Raw genomic sequence first — 18,544 nt, 5'->3', positions numbered from 1 at the left:
CAACGAACGTCCATAAAAGTGGCAAAACTAGTTTCTTTCCCAAATCGGTTTTATCTTGGCTTGAGAGCAGTACATGTAAAAAGGATCTAGGAGTCTTGGTAGACCACAGACTTGACATGAGTCAGCAGTGTGATGCAGCAGCTAAAAAAGCCAATGCAATTCTGGGCTGCATCAATAGGAGTATAGCATCTAGATCTAGGGAAGTAATAGTACCACTGTATTCTGCTCTGGTCAGACCTCACCTGGAGTACTGTGTCCAGTTCTGGGCACCACAGTTCAAGAAGGATACTGACAAGCTGGAACGTGTCCAGAAGAGGGCAACCAAAATGGTCAAAGGCCTGGAAACGATGCCTTATGAGGAACGGCTTAGGAAGCTGGGTATGTTTAGCCTGGAGAAGAGAAGGTTAAGGGGTGATATGATAGCCATGTTCAAATATATGAAAGGATGTCATATGGAGAAGCGGACATGGAGCAATGGATTCAAACTTCAAGAAAGAAGATTCCACCTAAACATTAGGAAGAGCTTCCTGACAGTAAGAGCTGTTCAACAGTGGAATTTGCTACCAAGGAGTGTGGTGGAGTCTCCTTCTTTGGAGGTCTTTAAGCAGAGGCTTGACAGCCATATGTCAAGAATGCTTTGATGGTGTTTCCTGCTTGGCGGGGGGTTGGACTGGATGGCCCTTGTGGTCTCTTCCAACTCTATGATTCTATGATCTTAAGCAATTGCAAACGCAGTGATAATGATTCCACTTGGTGGTATACCAGTGGTCCAGTGCTTGGATGCTGTTCTGGTAATCAGACATTTCGTCGCTAAAGAGCTTAGTCATCGAGCTTTGTAGTAAATATAGAAGAGAAGACTACATGTATACGATACGACTTGAAGCAGGTTTAACAAACTGAAGGACATCGTCCTCTTTCTATGCTCCTCCTGATGGAAACATGTAGATGGGGACAGATATACCCCTGCTTTTATCATCTTGTGATATTATCTTGTGAAATTTGCGGTCCCATTAGGCTGTTACAGAGGCAGAGATGAGAAGCAGGGCCACTCCATTGGCTCTGCTGAGAGATCCACCCCTTTTGACTCCAAACTCCTCCTCCCTGAACAGTTTCCATTCCCAGCTGATGTCAATGAGAACTTTGCAACTTTAAGAATTGATGCCTGAGCGCCATTGCTTTCCTCTTCCCTCCCCATTGCCCTTTCTTTCTGTGCCATGTCTTTTAGATCATAAACCCAGGAACATGGGCTTTCTTGTTATTTCTTATTTCTCTGTAAGCAGCTCTTAAGAGTCTTTTCTGCTGAAGAGAGTGATAAGAATTCTTTTAAATAAATAAAACAAACATTGCTGGCTTTGATATAACGCTGCTGAAGGAGCTTGCCAGTTTGATTGGAGACAGGGCACTGGGAAAGCGGGTGTCTAAACCTCTCCTCCCCCCCTGCACTTCCTCCGCCAAAATTGTACACTCTTAAGATCTTGTTAGCCCTGCTGGGGGGGGGGGAGAGGGGTTGGGCCGCCTCTCCTCTCCCACAGGACTTAACAACAGCTTCAGCCTGGAGAAGAGAAGGTTATGGGGAGATATGATAGCCATATTCAAATATATCAAAGGATGTCATATATAGAGGAGGGAGAAAGGTTGTTTTCTGCTGCTCCAGAGAAGCGGACATGGAGCAATGGATTCAAACTTCAAGAAAGAAGATTCCACCTAAACATTAGGAAGAACTTCCTGACAGTAAGAGCTGTTCGGCAGTGGAATTTGCTGCCAAGGAGTGTGGTGGAGTTTCCTTCTTTGGAGGTCTTTAAGCAGAGGCTTGACAGCCATATGTCAGGAATGCTTTGATGGTGTTTCCTGCTTGGCAGGGGGTTGGACTGGATGGCCCTTGTGGTCTCTTCCAACTCTATGATTCGCATTTAGATCGTAAAAATAGATGGGACAAGTGTGGAAGGGTTTAATACTCCCTCACCCAGTACTGCTGTTCTGATTAAGATTTGGGAGCCATCCACAGCTGCTGTAAAGTTAACCCCCCCCCCCGCCCTGAAACAGAAGATCTACTCATCAATTGCCCACGTAATGTGTAGCTTGGCGCTCACATCCTCCCTTATAATATGCAGTTAGCAGTTTCTGCAGCTGAAGACATTGCTTATTAAAAGCTTGACATGCTTAGAATTTTTTAGGGTATCTGTTCTCCATTTTTGGAGTCTTTTTTTTAGTGTGCGTGTCAGTTATCTCTGTTGTTTTTGGAGCTGGCTCTAGTCCTTTTAGTTCTTTGCTTATCCCTTTCCTCTTTTCCCTTTCCTTGTTTCCTTTTAAAAAACAAAACAAAACACACACACCCTAAAACTTCAGTGTTTCATACAATCAGGAATAGATTCAGAAGCCTTGTCTGATAGGCATGAAGACAATAGTTTCATCACTAAGAATTTTAAGTGTACGTGTTACTTTTCATTGTCGTTTTTGTTTTACTCATCTGACACTAGCAAACATAGCTGCTGATATTTCATGCAATCACAGGAAGTTTTTGCCTTTAAAAAATCTTCGGCACTTAGTTGTTTTCCACGAGAACCTGAACCATTCTCTTTTAATTCATTTACGCCGGACCTCACTTTAAACCAGAGTCAAGCCTAGATGTGGTTTAAAGGTGAGTTCACATTGCGCTGGTGGGTGGAGTATAAACCGTGCCTGCTTTATCCCTCCCTGCTGCTGCTGCTGGAGCTAATCCATGGTTTGGCTTCGCGTTCTGTCTCAAGCTGGGCTTATGGTTTGTCTCCCTCCCAAAGAAACCATGAGCCTGTAACCAAGGTTTGTTCTTGGGGGGGGGGGAGACAAACCTTTGCCCCAGATTTGGACAAAGCATCGCTTCCACCACATCATGGGTGATCTATAATATGTATTCCGCCCCCTCTACACACAATAAATGCAATAAATAAATAAATTAAATCCCCAGTATCTCTAGGTAAGGTAAGGCTGGGGACGTCTCTTTCTTGAAACCCAGGAGAGCTGCTGCCATTCACTGTACCCAATGCAGAGATAGTTGGACTGGAAGTTTGACTCTTTACAAGGCAGCTTCCCGATTTATTTATTTTTACTCGAAACATAACTTCAAGCTGTGGAGGGAAGTGGTTTCATGATTGCCACAAAGGCCAGCCAATTAGCACCCTGAGCGCTTAAGTGTTTAAAGCTCAAGGTTTCTTACATGGTACCCCCACCCAGCTCCTCATTTAATCCCCACCACAGCCCTATGACGTAGGTAAAGCTGAGAGTTAGTGACTGGCGCACGGTCACCTTGAGAGCTTCACTGGTACAGTCATACCTTGTGTTGCGTCCACTTCACGTTGTGGCTTTTCACATTACATCCCGCGGCAACCCGGAAGTACCGGAACGGGTAACTTCCGGGTTTCGCTGCTCGCGCATGCGCAGAAGCACCAAATCGCGCCACGCGCCTGCACAGACACAGCACTTCGAGTTGCGGGCATTTCACATTATGGACGGGCCTCTGGAACAGATCCCGTCCGTAACACGAGGCACCACTGTATAGCGTGAGACTCTCAATCTCCGGGTTGAGGGTCCGAGCCCCACGTTGGGCAAAAGATTCCTGCACTGCAGGGAGTTGGGCTCTAATGACCCTTGCGGTCCCTTCCGACTCTACAATTCTATATGGGCCAAGTGAAGATTTGAACCCAGGACCTGGTCCAACACTCTTAACCACAACACTGCCACTGTTTGGGAACGTGGGAACTTTTGTACATGTTCCAGAGCTACTGGCACTGCAGTTGGATGAGGCCAAATATTTGTGGCTGTAAGGCCCATTTCGAAAAGTAAGTTTGTAAATATGCTATCCGGGCTGTCTTTTGTTTCAAAAAATGTGAGCGCAAACTTGGTACCCTTTAGATAAAATACTTGCTCGGTGAAATGTATTATACAAGCAGCACAGAAAAGCATAAAGCGCCGTTGCCTTTCATCACTGCTTGGCTTGGGTGCAATTTCCAGGCAGAGATCAAAACACGCAGCTCTGTCTACTGGCTTTTGTTCATTGCGTATCGCAGGAGTTCAAAGCGGCACCCAATAGCTTCAGTGTCAATTGGAATTTGGGGCAACTTCAGCCGAACTGCATTTCCATTCTGCAGGTACCCGATGTGATCCTGAAGGGAAGGAGGGAGTGGATCTGGTCAGCCGTTAAGCTCACTGAGTGACCCTAAGCCCATCGCTGCTTCTCAACCTCATGGCATTGTTGTGATGATAAACTAGGAAGGAGGACCGTGTGTGTCCAGGAAAATTTGGCGGCCTTTCATTATGGCCTTAAAAACTATTCTTGCCCATTGCCTATTCTCCCCCGCCCCCGCGCTACCATATTGTTGTTTAGTCATTTAGTCATGTCCGACTCTTCGTGACCCCATGGACCATAGCACGCCAGGCACTCCTGTCTTGCACTGCCTCCCGCAGTTTGGTCAAACTCATGTTCGTAGCTTCGAGAACACTGTCCAACCATCTTGTCCTCTGTCGTCCCCTTCTCCTTGTGCCCTCCATCTTTCCCAACATCAGGGTCTTTTTCAGGGAGTCTTCTCTTCTCATGAAGGTGGCCAAAGTATTGGAGCCTCAGCTTCAGGATCTGTCCTTCCAGTGAGCACTCAGGGCTGATTTCCTTCAGAATGGATAAGTTTGATCTTCTTGCAGTCCATGGGACTCAAGAAGATTACAAGACATTAAAATAGATTTCACTGCTGTTTTAAATCCGAACTGATTTTCAGTTGATTACAGTTAGCTAAATTGCAGCTAGGAAGCCAACATCAAGTGCAATACTGGCTCTTTTCTTGAAATTAAAACAATGTCCAAAATATTCAAAAAAGCTTTTATTTGCAGAGCATATAACTAAAGAGGAATATATGCAAAGTATTTACATTCACCTGCTTATCCAAGCATGGACTTAGTTCTTCTTAGCTGAAGATTGCAGCTTCTTCCTTAAACATTCAAGCTGTGTCTTCCCCTCTTTCCAGCGCTTGCACTCAGCCTTCTGCAAATTGCCCTGCTAAGCCATGCAATTCCTTCTGAGAGGTTTCCACTTTTTCCTCCCAGCAAACTTCTCTTTACTGCTTCTTTGGGAGAACATCAACTTCTGTACTTCTGTCGGTTCCGGTTTCCGCCGGCAGGAATGGCGGACCTGTTTTCCATCCCTCTGACCTTCGTAAGGAATTTGGCGGTTGCTAGGGGAGTAAATGGCAACCCCCTACCCTCTCCGGGGGTTACGGAGAGGGGCCGCTGGCCCGCGATGCCCCCAGACCCACTCCGACTGTTTATGGAGTGGGGGGAGCTTGGGCTGAAAAGCACTTACGAGGGCCAGGACTCCCGGACGCTAATCTGCATGGCGGGGATTTCCATGGTTAAAGAAGATAATTAGGCTTAAATCTATGGACATACTTCAGAAGGAGGGGAAGAAGCGCTGTTTACTGCTGAGAAATCTATGCTGCTGAGGGAGAGGAGTTAAAGGCTGTATATCATCTGGAAGAAGGATTGATGGGGACGGAGCGATAAGGGAATGGAGTTTTATTTTTCTTCATATGAGTTACTTCGTACCTTCCCAGACGCGATGTCCTGGCTTGTTTGGAGTGAAAGAGAAGCAAAAGACTGTGTGAGTTGAACTTTATAAACTGTTGTTACTGAGCATATTTTTTAAAGATGTGGAGTTGCCGATGAGAAAAGCCCCCCCCCTAGTCGGACGGAAGGAGTCCTGGACGCGTTCGGAGGATTTATGAGCTGTGACGCACTTTGAATTGGAGCAGCGACCTGAAGCTAAGTTCAGCTATAGGGCAAGGAGATCCATTAATTTACCAAGAGTTTATGGTTTGATGTTTGGGTCTTCTGCCTGGAAAAGCTGTAAATTTTATAAAGATCGTTAATCTTCATGGCTATGAGAGAAAACGAAAGTGATTTGAGCTTTTTAAGATGGCGCTGCTTCGACGCAACAGGGAGCTCCAGACTAAGAAGATTTATGGGGAGGCTGGACTGATTAACCCACACAGGAGAAAGAACATTTGTGAAACCTCGTTTGATATTTATCTCAGCAGCTGGGAAACAATCTGTTGAAAGTGGAAAATATCTATGTGACTGTAAGGGGAAGATCTGGATTATTATGAACTTGGAGGACGATTTGAACTTTAGAAAAAAGACGGCAGTGGACGGTTGCGAGGAATCCCCAATCTCTTGAAGCATGGGAACCCAAATAAAAAATTATTTAGACGATTTGGCATAACATTCGGTTTGATTGATATATATATGTGTATAATTTGAAATAATGAATGTGATATAATTGGTTTTAATTGGAAAATTAATAAAATATATTTAAAAAAAAAAAACTTCTGTACTTCTGTCACATATATCCACACAGAAACATTGGCACTGCTCTTCTCTGTTGCGTTTAGAGAGAGAGTTATCTAAGGGTGTCTCTTCTTCGGTGCTCAAGTCCCCCCCACACAAAACAAAATGGAGAATGTAATAAGATACCCCCCCATGTGACCAGAGTTAACCAATCACACAAGAGTTACTGGGGAACGTTCCAGAATTAAACACACAGTGATGCATTTAAGCATGCCCAATTTCAGTAAATTACATAAATCAGTATGCTTAACATACGGTATGGCCAACGATTTCAATGAAAGGGCAAGTCAATATGCGTAGATGCAGCAGATCAGCACGTTGGGAGAGGAGAGGGCAGATCATTGCATCTCGCAGGTCGAAACAACCCCTTTCTCAGAGCTGGTTGGTGCCAGGAGGAGAGGGGGGAGAGCTTGTTCCTACTGCTGGCGCGGTTGGAGAACCCTAGCATTACAAAGTTGAAAGGGACTTTGGAGGTCATTTCCAGGAAGGGCCAGGGCTCAGTGGAAAAGCATCTGCCTAGCATGCAGACGGCCCCGGGTTCAATCCCTGGCGTCTCCGGGTAAGGCTGGAGATCCTACAGAACTGCTGCCACTCAACATAGACAATACTGAGCTAAATGGACCAGTGATGCATTCCTGACATCAACATCGTTGTCGTCGTCATAGTTTTATTATTTGTACTCTGCGCATCTGACTGGGCTGCCCCCGCCACTCTGGGCGACTTCCAACATATATGAAAACATAATGAAACATTACACATTAAATGGCCCAACACCTCCCAAGGGAGTCTGTTTCATTGATTAACAGCTATTCCTGGTTAGTAGTTTCTCCTGATGTTTAGCTAAAATCTACTTGCCTGCAGTTCCCACAGATACACACACACACACACACACATTTAAAACAATATCCTGCCTACTTTTCACTGAATCCAAAGCAGCTAACAAGCCGCAATATGAAAAAAAAATCAAAATATAAAACAAACCCCAAATTAAACCCCATCAGAAAAAACCAATAAAACAAAGAAGCCACAAATGATGATGATGATGATGATGATGATGATGATGATGATGATGATGAAAGTATGTGTGTGTTTGCCTGCTAGCAAAGCACCTGAGAGGGGAAAATTTGTGGCGGGTCTTCTGCAAACAAAAACACAGGCTAAATGTCAAGACCCACTGCGGGGCAGGACCTTTTTATTAGAACAAACAAACATGTCAGAAAATGGCGGGTAAAGGCTTTATTTTGCAACTCGTTGGTGTGCCCTACTTGCCAGACTGCGATTTGAGAATTTTTTAAAGAGAACATCATGGTTTCCTCTGGTTTGTTTGCTTTTAGTGTGTCTTAAAGAATACAGGATAAAGATATCTTGGCTACTTAGGCCCTAAGGTGGTTGAACTCCCCACCCCCCTTTTCTGGACTCAGTAGTGGTTTCTGCAAAGAGCTACGCTTGCTCCCAAACAACTGCATTCTGCAACCACCATGCAAATTTGCTTAATCTGCCCAGGAAGTTGCCTTAAGTACAGGTATTTGTCTCTCTTGCTCAGGCAGTGGCTGCCCAGGGCCTCCGTCAACTACTACCAGATTCTTTAAACTGGAGGTGCTAGGGATTGAGCCTGCGCCATTCTACATTCAGGGCATGTGTTTTACCACGGAACTATGAAGCATAAATTTGCTTTTTTTCATCAAGAAAGGAAGGCTTCTGGCCTGCCCCCCTCCAACATATTCCCTGTTGGCTTTTGAGATTTCTCCATTATTTGCCCCCCCCCCCTCAAATATATACATAGGACTTAGTGATGGCCGAACTTGGCCCTCCAGCTGTTTTGGGACTACAACTCCCATGATCCCTAGCTAACAGGACCAGTGGTCAGGGATGATGGGAATTGTAGTCCCAAAACAGCTGGAGGGCCAGGTTTGGCCATCACTGATAGGTGAAAGAGAATCAGTGTGATGTAGTGTCTAGAGCAGGCATCCCCAAACTTCGGCCCTCCAGATGTTTTGGACTACAATTCCCATCATCCCTGACAACTGGACTTGCTAGCTAGGGATCATGGGAGTTGTAGGCCAAAACATCTGGAGGGCCGCAGTTTGGGGATGCCTGGTCTAGAGTCTCTGACTAGAGCCATGAAGCTCACTGGGAGACCCTGGGCTAGTCACTGTCAGCCAGCTCTACCTCGCAGGGTTGTTGTGCAAATAAAGACAGGGGAAAGGGGAAAAATTGAGGGTGATATTAAAATGCAATGTAAAATGTAAATAAGTAATATTATCGAAGTCTTTTTCAATAGCAATATACTGGCTCCTTCAAAAACAAAAGCCAAGGTACACTGATTTTTAACGCACTGCTCCAAGCAAGCTTATTCAACTATGTGCAGTAGTTTGCTGTTGCAAAACAGCCATTGCACACTTTGTCACATCCCTGCTGTTGATGTGCACATGGCACCTAGCAGATGGAGAAGTCACCCCTACTCTTAATGGCAGAAATGAGAAAGCCACAGCTTTCGATGCAAGGGTGAAATAATCATAAACCCAAATTTTAAAAACATGAATACAACTGGTCATATTAGCCCTAAGGTGCTCAGACAAACTATCCACCAACCCAACCAACATTTTAAGTGGAGATGCCGCCAATTAAACTCGGGACTTTTATATATGCAAAGCAGGTGCCCTTCCATTGATCTGTGGCTTCCCAACATGGGTCGACGCATTGATTTTATTCAGTCCATTTAATAATTTTTACATTACAGCCAGACAGTACATATCTATAGACCTCAACTTCACAGAGTTAACAAATCAAAAACTCTAATGGCCTGGATAAGATATCCTCAATTGTCTAGAATTTAATTGCTCTGAACATGCCTTTTAATCTTTTTTTCATACAGTGGTACCTCGGGTTAAGAACTTAATTCGTTCTGGAGGTCCGTTCTTAACCTGGAACTGTTCTTAATCTGAGGTACCACTTTAGTTAATGGGGCCTCACGCTGCCGCTGCACCGCCGGCACTCGATTTCTGTTCTTATCCTGAAGCAAAGTTCTTAACCTGAGGTACTATTTCTGAGTCTGTAACCTGAAGCATCTGTAACCTGAAGCATCGGTAACCCGAGGTACCTCTGTATTTGGGTTCCATTTTTCTTGACCAGCAGATCACAGAACAGGTTCGTTGTTGTTGTTTAGTTGTTTAGTTGTGTCCGACTCTTCATGACCCTATGGACCAGAGCACGCCAGGCACTCCTGTCTTCCACTGCCTCCCGCAGTTTGGTCAAACTCATGTTCGTAGCTTCGAGAACACTGTCCAACCATCTCGTCCTCTCTTGTCCCCTTCTCCTTGTGCCCTCCATCTTTCCCAGCATCAGGGTCTTTTCCAGGGAGTCTTCTCTTCTCATGAGGTGGCCAAAGTATTGGAGCCTCAGCATCAGGATCTGTCCTTCCAGTGAGCACTCAGGGCTGATTTCCTTCAGAATAGATAGGTTTGATCTTCCTGCAGTCCATGGGACTCTCAAGAGTCTCCTCCAGCACCACAATTCAAAAGCATCAATTCTTCGGCGATCAGCCTTCTTTATGGTCCAGCTCTCACTTCCATACATCACTACTGGGAAAACCATAGCTTTAACTATACGGACCTTTGTCGGCAAGGTGATGTCTCTGCTTTTTAAGATGCTGTCTAGGTTTCTCATTGCTTTTCTCCCAAGAAGCAGGCATCTTTTAATTTCATGACTGCTGTCACCATCTGCAGTGATCATGGAACCCAATAAAGTAAAATCAATCACAGAACAGGTTACAACAATTTAAAACCCAGTATTCTGTGACTGCCATCTGGTTATCTCCCGCTTGGACTACTGCAATGCGCTCTACGTGGGGCTATCTTTGAAGGTGACCCGGAAACTACAACTAATCCAGAATGCGGCAGCTAGACTGGTGACTGGGAGCGGCCGCCGAGACCACATAACACCGGTCTTGAAAGATCTACATTGGCTCCCAGTACGTTTCCGAGCACAGTTCAAAGTGTTGGTGCTGACCTTTAAAGCCCTAAATGGCCTCGGTCCAGTATACCTGAAAGAGCGTCTCCACCCCCACCGTTCTGCCCGGACACTGAGGTCCAATACCGAGGGCGCCACTACTGAGAAGGCCCTCTACCTGGTTCCCTGTCACCTCACTTCTCGCAGTGATGGAACCGCCAGAAGGCCCTCCGAACTGGGCCTCAGTCTCCAGGCTGAACCATGGGGGTGGAGACGCTCCTTCAGGTATACTGGGCCGAGGCCGTTTAGGGTAAGGTTACCAAATGTCCCTGTTTCCTGGGGACAGTCCCCGGATTTACAAATCAGTACCCTAACAAATCTATCTATTTAGTAGGAAGTTGAAAAGTGTCCCTAGATTCTCCACCTCCATCATTCTGCCCGGACACTGAGGTCCAGCACCGAGGGCCTTCCGGCGGTTCCCTCGTTGCGAGAAGCCAAGTTGCAGGGAACTAGGCAGAGGGCCTTCTCGGGGGTGGCGCCTGCCCTGTGGAACGCCCTCCCAACAGATGTCAAAAAGGAAAGCAACTACCAGACTTTTAGAAGACATCTGAAGGCATGTTCAGGGAGGCTTTTAATGTTTAATAGATTGCTGTGTTTTATTCTTCTGTTGGAAGCCGCCCAGAGTGGCTGGGGAGACCTGGCCAGATGGGCGGGGTATAAATAATAAATTATTATTATTATTATTGAAAAAATCTGATCACCTCAAGATTTTAAAGGTCAGCACCAACACTTTGAATTGTGCTTGGAAACGTACTGTTCCCAGGCCTCTACTGGGACCTGGGGCAAGAAGACTGTACTCTTTTGGTCACCATCACCTCTCTCAGCTGCGCTTGGATCTCGCCAGCCCTGCGGATTGGGGAAGAACGCAGGGAGAGAGAGAGACAGTGCATATCTGCAAGAAATACGACGGTCCCTACATAACAGTTTCTGCTGCAGTCCACTCCCCATCTCAGATTTGGAGAGGGGCATGTCTCTTGAGTCTGCTGTCTGTAGAACGGTGGGCAGGCTACACGGGAAGCAGAACTTGGCAGAATGGCTGGGTTGCCATGGCGTCTCCAGGGATACAACACGGCAAGTATAATTTGATGTGATTGCCTGGTATCCCTGCGATGTTCATTGCTGATCATGTTGGGAAGCAGGTGGGGGCGTCTTTTGGGGAAGGGCAGGTGTTGGGGGGGGGCCTGCCAGAGGGCCTAGAGTCTTGGTGGCAGTTGGGAAGATGGCATGCAGTACGAGATAAGGGACTCTTCTTGCTCAGTGTGGGGAATGAAGCCAGAGGGTTAGGGAGCCTCTTCCCCCAGTCTCCTTACCCAGGGGGGTCACTTGGGAAGCTAGTGTCACGATTTCCCCACGAATACTCCCCCACCTTCCGAATGGGCGGTGGAAGCCTTATACAGTGGTACCTCGACTTCTGAAGGTTTCGACTTCCGAAGTCCGCAAACCCGGAAGTATTTTCGCCGCGTGCACGTTCTGCACATGCGCAGAAGCAGGGCGCGCAGCAAAGCCGCGGAACGGATCGCCTTCGTAAGTTGAGGTACCACTGAACTGTAAAGTGGTAGACAGATGAGATTCAACTTGAGCGCTCAGGGAGGGAGGGAAAATAAACATTGAGCTATGCTTGATAGTGAGTGCAGCGATGTCAACTTATTCCCACACCCCTTATTTTAATTATTTTTACCCAGAAACTTCTCATCTTGTAGGCCTTTTTCCTAACCTCGGCTCCCATCTATCTTCCCCTCCTGATTGTCAGCTTTTACTGACAAATCCTAACGGCTGCTTCCAGCTTCCCCTTCATTCCCAATCTAGTTACACTCCAGAATTTCCGGAGAAACACGGTAGTTCCGGCTTGTTCTGATGCATTCTCTGTTCTTGAATATTCATAACATGGTTATAATTAAAATATATTGTGGTAAAACATATACAGTTCAGCACATTGGTGTGGCATGCAACAGCAGCCTTAGTGAATTTGTCCTGCTACCTATTGAAGGCACCCACGTCCTTGACCTTTAAGACAGTTTACTAAGAAGTGTGCTGCAATGCCGCAGGTCTTACACAGCACTCAAAAGACCTGGCTGGCCCCCTGGACCTTGTGCGACGCCTTTGCTTTAAGATTTGGGTATCCTTAAGCCTCTGCTAGTCACATTTTGAATTTCACGGAGTCCTTATTCTAGTGCAGGTGTGGGGACAGTGCCCATCAGCCCCAGCAAGCATGGCCCAATACCTGGAAGGCCAAGGGTATTGTTTCAGTGCCCTGCAATTTATTCTACACTTCTCACTCTTGTGTTGGTTAGTGTCAGAAGCTAGACAGTGATTACACACAGCAGTGACTATTTTTATGACCTTGTATGTTGTCTGCTGCCTGACTTACACTCAGTGCTTTTTGTCAACGTCGTCTGCCAGCCTCCGTCACCTGCCTGTTCCCTCTCCATTTCCAGATGGTGTCGTCTACGCTCTAGGCGGGATGGGTGCAGACACCTCTCCACAAGCTCTGGTGCAAATGTATGACCCAGCAAAGGATCACTGGCAGCCCCTGCCTTCTATGCCCACCCCCTGCTATGGGGCCTCCACTTTCTTGCATGGGAGCAAGATCTATGTGATGGGTAAGAAGTAAGGGAGCAATGTTTAGTTGAGTAATCGGCTAGATGGGTTAACTAAAAACCATTATAATCGGCTCGCAGATCCTGAGAAGGACAAAAGCCAGAGTTGAGAGTGGGAGGGATGTGGCTTAGATTAAAAGCAGCAAGGAGAGAGAGAGAGAGAGAGAGAGAGAGAGAGAGAGAGAGAGAGAGAGAGAGAGAGAGAGAGAGAGAGAGGAAGGAGAGAGAGAGAGAGACCTGCTGGATCTTTCCTCAAATCCAGGGCTGTGGCTATGGGAAAAGCAATAGCCTTTTGGGGGTACTGAGGCTGTGAACCCCGCCAATGTAGGCCCAAGTTGTTATACAGGTGACTCTCCTACTTACAAGGTAATGTTCCAGGCCCCCGCACGCATAAACAGAATTGCGTAAAGTGGGGAGCGCCCTCTAAGCGCCCTCTCTGCTGCTCTCTCTTCAATCCATGCCAAAAATACTGTATCCAAAAATATCCACAACTAGAATTGAAGCTCTGAGGCCAGCAAGAGTTTGGAGGACATGCAGGAAAGCAGTGGTGGCTGTGCTACCTTGCACATCAACTGTTAGCCAGGGAGGCTTACCTGAAAGTAACCCCTTCTTGAATCCGACAGAACTTACATCCGAGTAGACATGGTGTGGGTTGCACTGTTAATCCTTTCTCTCTGCACCGGAATCCTCAGCTTTTGCCTTTGGAGCCAACACGGGTGGCTGAGCTAGTATTTTGGCATTTCCTTTTCCCACAGGAGGAAGGCAAGGCAAGCTGCCCGTAACGGCCTTTGAAGCCCTGGATCTGGAAGTGAGGAGCTGGACCCGCTACCCGAGTGTGCCCAGCCGGCGTGCCTTTGCCAGCTGTGCCATGTTGGACGGCTGCTTTTTCAGCTTGGGAGGGCTGCAGCAGCCGGGACCCCACAACTTCTACTCCCGGCCCCACTTTGTCAACACTGTGGAGATGTTTGACTTGGAGGAGGGTAAGCTGGAGTCATGTTGTGCCTGTTTACAGGAAAGCGGGTTTTAACGCAGAGACTACGGTGGATCAACAGCAACTCTTGCCTGAAAGTGATGGCACAACAGCCCTAACCAGCTCAGCAGCTCCTTGTGCTTCAGCCCTAGTCTCACTTTCACTTCCCATGCAATACCATATAAGGCAGCCTTCTTGAACTCTGGTCCTCTCCATGTTGTTGGACTGCAGCTCCCATCACCCCTGGCTGGAAACATCTTAGCAATAGACTTGCCGTTGCTTGTAGATGCATGAAGGCCAAGGTGGCTGGAGATGATGGCAACTGCAGGTCAATAACGTCTGGGCACCAAAGGCTGATGAGCTCCGACATACGGCCTTCCCTGGCTATCCAGCATCACATTTCAGTACAAAGTGAGTGAAGACAGGGGACTGAACTCCCTGAGATTAATTAATTATTGCCCCTGATTAAGATGGGTGGATAAGGGTTGTGAGTCATCTCTCGCTTGACCTATCTTGTCCATGTCAAGAGATGTAAATACCCAAATTAGAGCCCTTTAGTCGAGATCCATCTGTGCATCTGTAGGTTCTTGGCCAACTGAGTTGAGTTCTTCCTCTCTGTCATCTCCCATCCAGGGTCCTGGAATCGACTGAGCCGTGCCATCCGCATGAGGGACAAGAGGGCTGACTTTGTGGCTGGCCGCTTGGGTGGGCGCGTGGTAGCAGCAGGCGGTCTTGGTAAGTGCGACAGACGGGCCACTTCTGAGCTCTTGAGGTGTGCGGAAGATGGAGATGCACAAGAACTTGTCCCGAGCTGGGGATATATTGGATTGCATGTGAGATCAAGCCCCTGGGCTTGAGGGCTTGTTGGATGGAACGCAGCTCCTTAAAACATCTGCACCATCTCTTTCAAGGTGTCATCTTCCTTTACCTGCCGAGAGACATGGATCTGATTTGTGAAGTTGCTCCTTTCTGCCTCGTCGTTTGGTTCTCTCTCTCTCTCTCTCTCTCTCTGCGTTCCTGTTCTGGATTAGCCTGCAACTGTCCCTGATTCTATGCACTCTTGTGGCATATGCCATATGAAAAGATAAGAACAGCCTGATGGAGCAGGCCAGTGTCCTATCTAATACAACTTACTGTTCTCACAGTGACCAATCATATGCGTTTTGGAATCAGCCACTCGAAAGTAGGATTTGATTGCAATACTTGTGATTCCCAGCAACTGGCATTCAGAGGTTTACTGCTTCCACCAACCAGGGGAGCCATAGAGATGGCTTCCCCTGCATCTGGCAACCAGGGTATTGACTCTGTTTCTGAACATCAAGGCTAATGCAGTTCTCGTACAACTATATGGGTGTGCACAAGATTTTCAGGTATTCCCTCCCCTGCAAGCTACCATTTTTGGCAGTAGTTGGCCCAACCCATTTCACATACCATGGTCAGCCATAAGCCACAGCTCACCGGGAACCATAAGCCACAGCACACAAGTGATAGAGCACACCGCATGAGTGCTGGTTCACATGTCACACTAAGCCAAGGTTTGTGGTTGGTTGCTCTTTGTTCCAAGCCGCGCAAGGCAAAATGGGAACAATGTGAGCAGTTGAGTTTGGCTTACTGTGATGTGTGAACTAGCCCATTACATGAACAGGACTTTAGTTGTCCCTAAACACAGGATAACTGCCTTTTGGTAGATAGAATAAAAGTGAGGGAGAAGGTGGCAGTTTTCCATTTTTGCAATCCGTGCCAGGAGCACATCGCCAGAACCAAACGCCGTTGGAAGGATGTGTTGGGGCGCCATGTTGCTACCTAACATGAATGAGTGGGACAGGCATCACAGCAGGAGAAAATACAGGGGGTTGAGCCTTCCCTTCCTTCTGCACTGAATCTTGTAGGTCTTTCCTGCATTGTTGCAGTTTGCCACTGATTCGCTCATCTTTTCAGATACAGGTAGGTTTTGCATGCCATTTTCTCAATGGAGATATATGCTGCACGGTGCCCTAGGGTCCATTTCAAAGATGGAAAATACTGCTTTCCAGATGTTGTTGGACTACAAATCCTATCATCCCTTGACAATGGGCCATGCTGGCTGGGGCCAATGAGAGATGAACAAGATTGCAAAGGCTTACACATTCCCCATCTCTCGGCTAAATGGTTTGCTACATGTCACTGAAACCGAGCATGGGGAGAGTGTGCCTTTAGCGACCTCTGTTTTCTGCAGAAACTTTCTCTGAGAGCCAGTGTGGTGTAGTGGTTAAGAGCAGTGGGCTCATAATCTGGGGAACCGGGTTCGCTTCCCTGCTCCTCCACATGTAGCTGCTGAGTGACCTTGGGCTAGTCACACTTCTTTGAAGTTTCTCAGCCTCACTCACCTCACAGAGTGTTTGTTGTGGGGGAGGAAGGGAAAGAGATTGTTAGCCGCTTTGAGACTCCTCAGGGTAGTGATAAAGCGGGATACCAAATCCAAACTCTTCTTCTTCTTCTTCTTCTTCTTCTTCTTCTTCTTCTTCTTCTTCTTCTTCTTCTTCTTCTTCTTCTTCTTCTTCTTCTTCTTCTGTTAACTTTCTTGCCTTTCTTAAAAACTACCCTAGATGTCCTAACAAAATACAATAAAAAGAAGGCGTAAAAGTTAAACTGCAAAACTTCAACCAGGTCATCTTTGGAATGAGAGTTAGAGGCAGGGATTACCTGAAAATCGGCTGTCTGAATGCTATCAGCATAGGGTCTCTGGCTTTCATTCAGACCCTCTCAGTGTAGTTGGCAGTCCTGGGGTGCTGGCGAAGAAGCCTGCTGTGAGAAAGCATGCCAGGATCCGCTTGCAGTTTCTGGCATCAGTTTGAGCTCCAAATCCCTGCCTTTCATAAGCATCCCCTTGGCCTGTAAACGAAACCTTTCGTTCCTGCTGCAGCAGGATGTGCCATTGTTGTTGATGGGAGATGTTTGCCTTGGAGCCTGGCTCAGCCATAGTGTACTCTTGTACTAGCAAAATCAGTAGATATGCCAGGTTTTTTATGCTTATTATTTTTTGCAATTGCTGACTACCGCTTGGCTCATGGATCCGCCTCTCTCTCCCCCCCCCCTTTCAGGGAACCAGTCAAGTGCTCTTGGATCTGTGGAAGGATTTAACTTGGCGAGGAAGAAATGGGAGCCCTTGCCACCCATGCCCACCGGCCGCTGCTCGTGTTCCAGCTTGGAGGCTGCCAACCTGCTCTTTGTGATCGGAGGGGTGGCCCAGGGTCCCAGCAGTGCCGTGGAGGCTCTGTGCCTTCAGGAAGGCGTCTGAGCGATGCTTGCTGGTGGAGAGATTTCCTGCCAATACAAGCCAAGAGGACTAAAGTGCCTGACGACGACGGTGACAGGACATGCGTACAAGGGAGCAGGGAGGAGAGCATGCGCTCCGTTGCCGACGCGGCGCCCTGCAGCAGCGACCTTTCCCTTTGCTGTTCTCCAAGTAGCTCATTTCATCTTTGCAAAGCATAGAGTAGTAGCTCAGAGACTGGGGCAGCCCTGCACTGTCAGCAGGGCACAGGCCAAGCACAGCAGCGCACCCAGCCAGGCGAAGCAAGATCTACTCAGCGGAGCTCACTCTCTCAGTGCCACAGCAGGCGCAGAAGGTCTCCTGCTTCCCAGCCGCGGGTTCTTCGTTGCGCACAGCCTTCCAACTCCAAAGGAACACGGCAAAAATATGGGCTGCGCCGTGCTCAGGTTGAAGCGGCGGAGCGATGGCCAGCCGGAACGCTCCATTCAGCACCCTTCCCTTTCCTCGTCTGTCCCGCTGTTGAACTTTATAGATTGTAAGCTCTCTGGGGCACAGGCCTCCCCTCCCCTTTCCTCCCTCTCTGCTTATGCTACTCCGTAAACTCGCCATGTATAACGGATATCGGTAGTGCTCTCTTAACAGCTCACATTTTACAGCGCCGCTGTTAAGGCTGCCAGCAAAAGGGCGAGCGATGACACACAAAGTTGAGCCTGGGAAACGAACACAGCAGTGAAGCAGTTACACAGCCCAAGACACAGCTCCACCATTGGGCTGCGTGGGTCTGGCCCTTGACTCCAAAGGACAGCAAGGTTTCCTCAGCAGGCTCTGGGGAGAAGCAGTGCAAGGTGCAGGCACTAAGCGGAGCAGGCACTCCAGTGTCTCTGCTTTTGAGTTGCCCTTGCTATCCTTGTGCTGGTGTCTTTTACGCTGCACCGCTGAGTTGACTCCAAGGAGGCTGGGTGCAGCCACGACACCCTCTTGTGTGTTCCTAACTTGGTCTGTGTCTCATGTAGCACATAAGGTGCCCTCTAGCCCAGTGCCTAGGAGGTGGTGTAGCACCTCATGCCAATAAAACCAGTGGATTTTCTCTCTCTCTCCTGGCTTTCTGTCTCCTATAGATTGGTCCTGTTCCGAGATGTGCTCTGTCTGCACTGAACTTTTAGCTGCTGCTGCTGCTGGTAGGCAGTCATTGTAAGATCAATTGCTAGCAGGTTGTCAAGCATTGACATAGGTGAGAGGGAGAAAGAGGGCCCAAAGGCAAATGTAAAGCTCACGTTGGACAAAGTCCTAAGGTTGTTAAGGCCCAACAGCAGCTTTACTTCTCACCAATCCTTACAATCTGCCAGA

General features: G+C 47.6%; 1 protein-coding gene across 3 annotated transcripts in view; it reads left to right on the top strand.

Moving 5' to 3' along the window:
- The window catches only part of KLHDC8B (kelch domain containing 8B), a 38,220-nt gene extending 19,932 nt beyond the window's left edge, over nucleotides 1-18,288 (top strand). For all 3 annotated transcript variants that reach the window (XM_035106872.2, XM_035106874.2, XM_035106871.2), the window contains exons 4-7: nucleotides 12,813-12,977; nucleotides 13,730-13,954; nucleotides 14,578-14,679; nucleotides 17,025-18,288. In XM_035106872.2, the coding sequence (XP_034962763.2) occupies nucleotides 12,813-12,977; nucleotides 13,730-13,954; nucleotides 14,578-14,679; nucleotides 17,025-17,221 (689 nt within the window). In that variant the 3' untranslated portion in view covers nucleotides 17,222-18,288. The remainder of the gene's footprint in view (nucleotides 1-12,812; nucleotides 12,978-13,729; nucleotides 13,955-14,577; nucleotides 14,680-17,024) is intronic.
- The last annotated feature ends 256 nt before the right edge of the window (nucleotides 18,289-18,544 follow it).

This window comes from Zootoca vivipara, chromosome 2 (genome assembly GCF_963506605.1).
Source record: "Zootoca vivipara chromosome 2, rZooViv1.1, whole genome shotgun sequence".
Lineage (NCBI taxonomy): Eukaryota > Metazoa > Chordata > Lepidosauria > Squamata > Lacertidae > Zootoca > Zootoca vivipara.
This window is presented reverse-complemented; position numbering and strand designations above follow the sequence as displayed.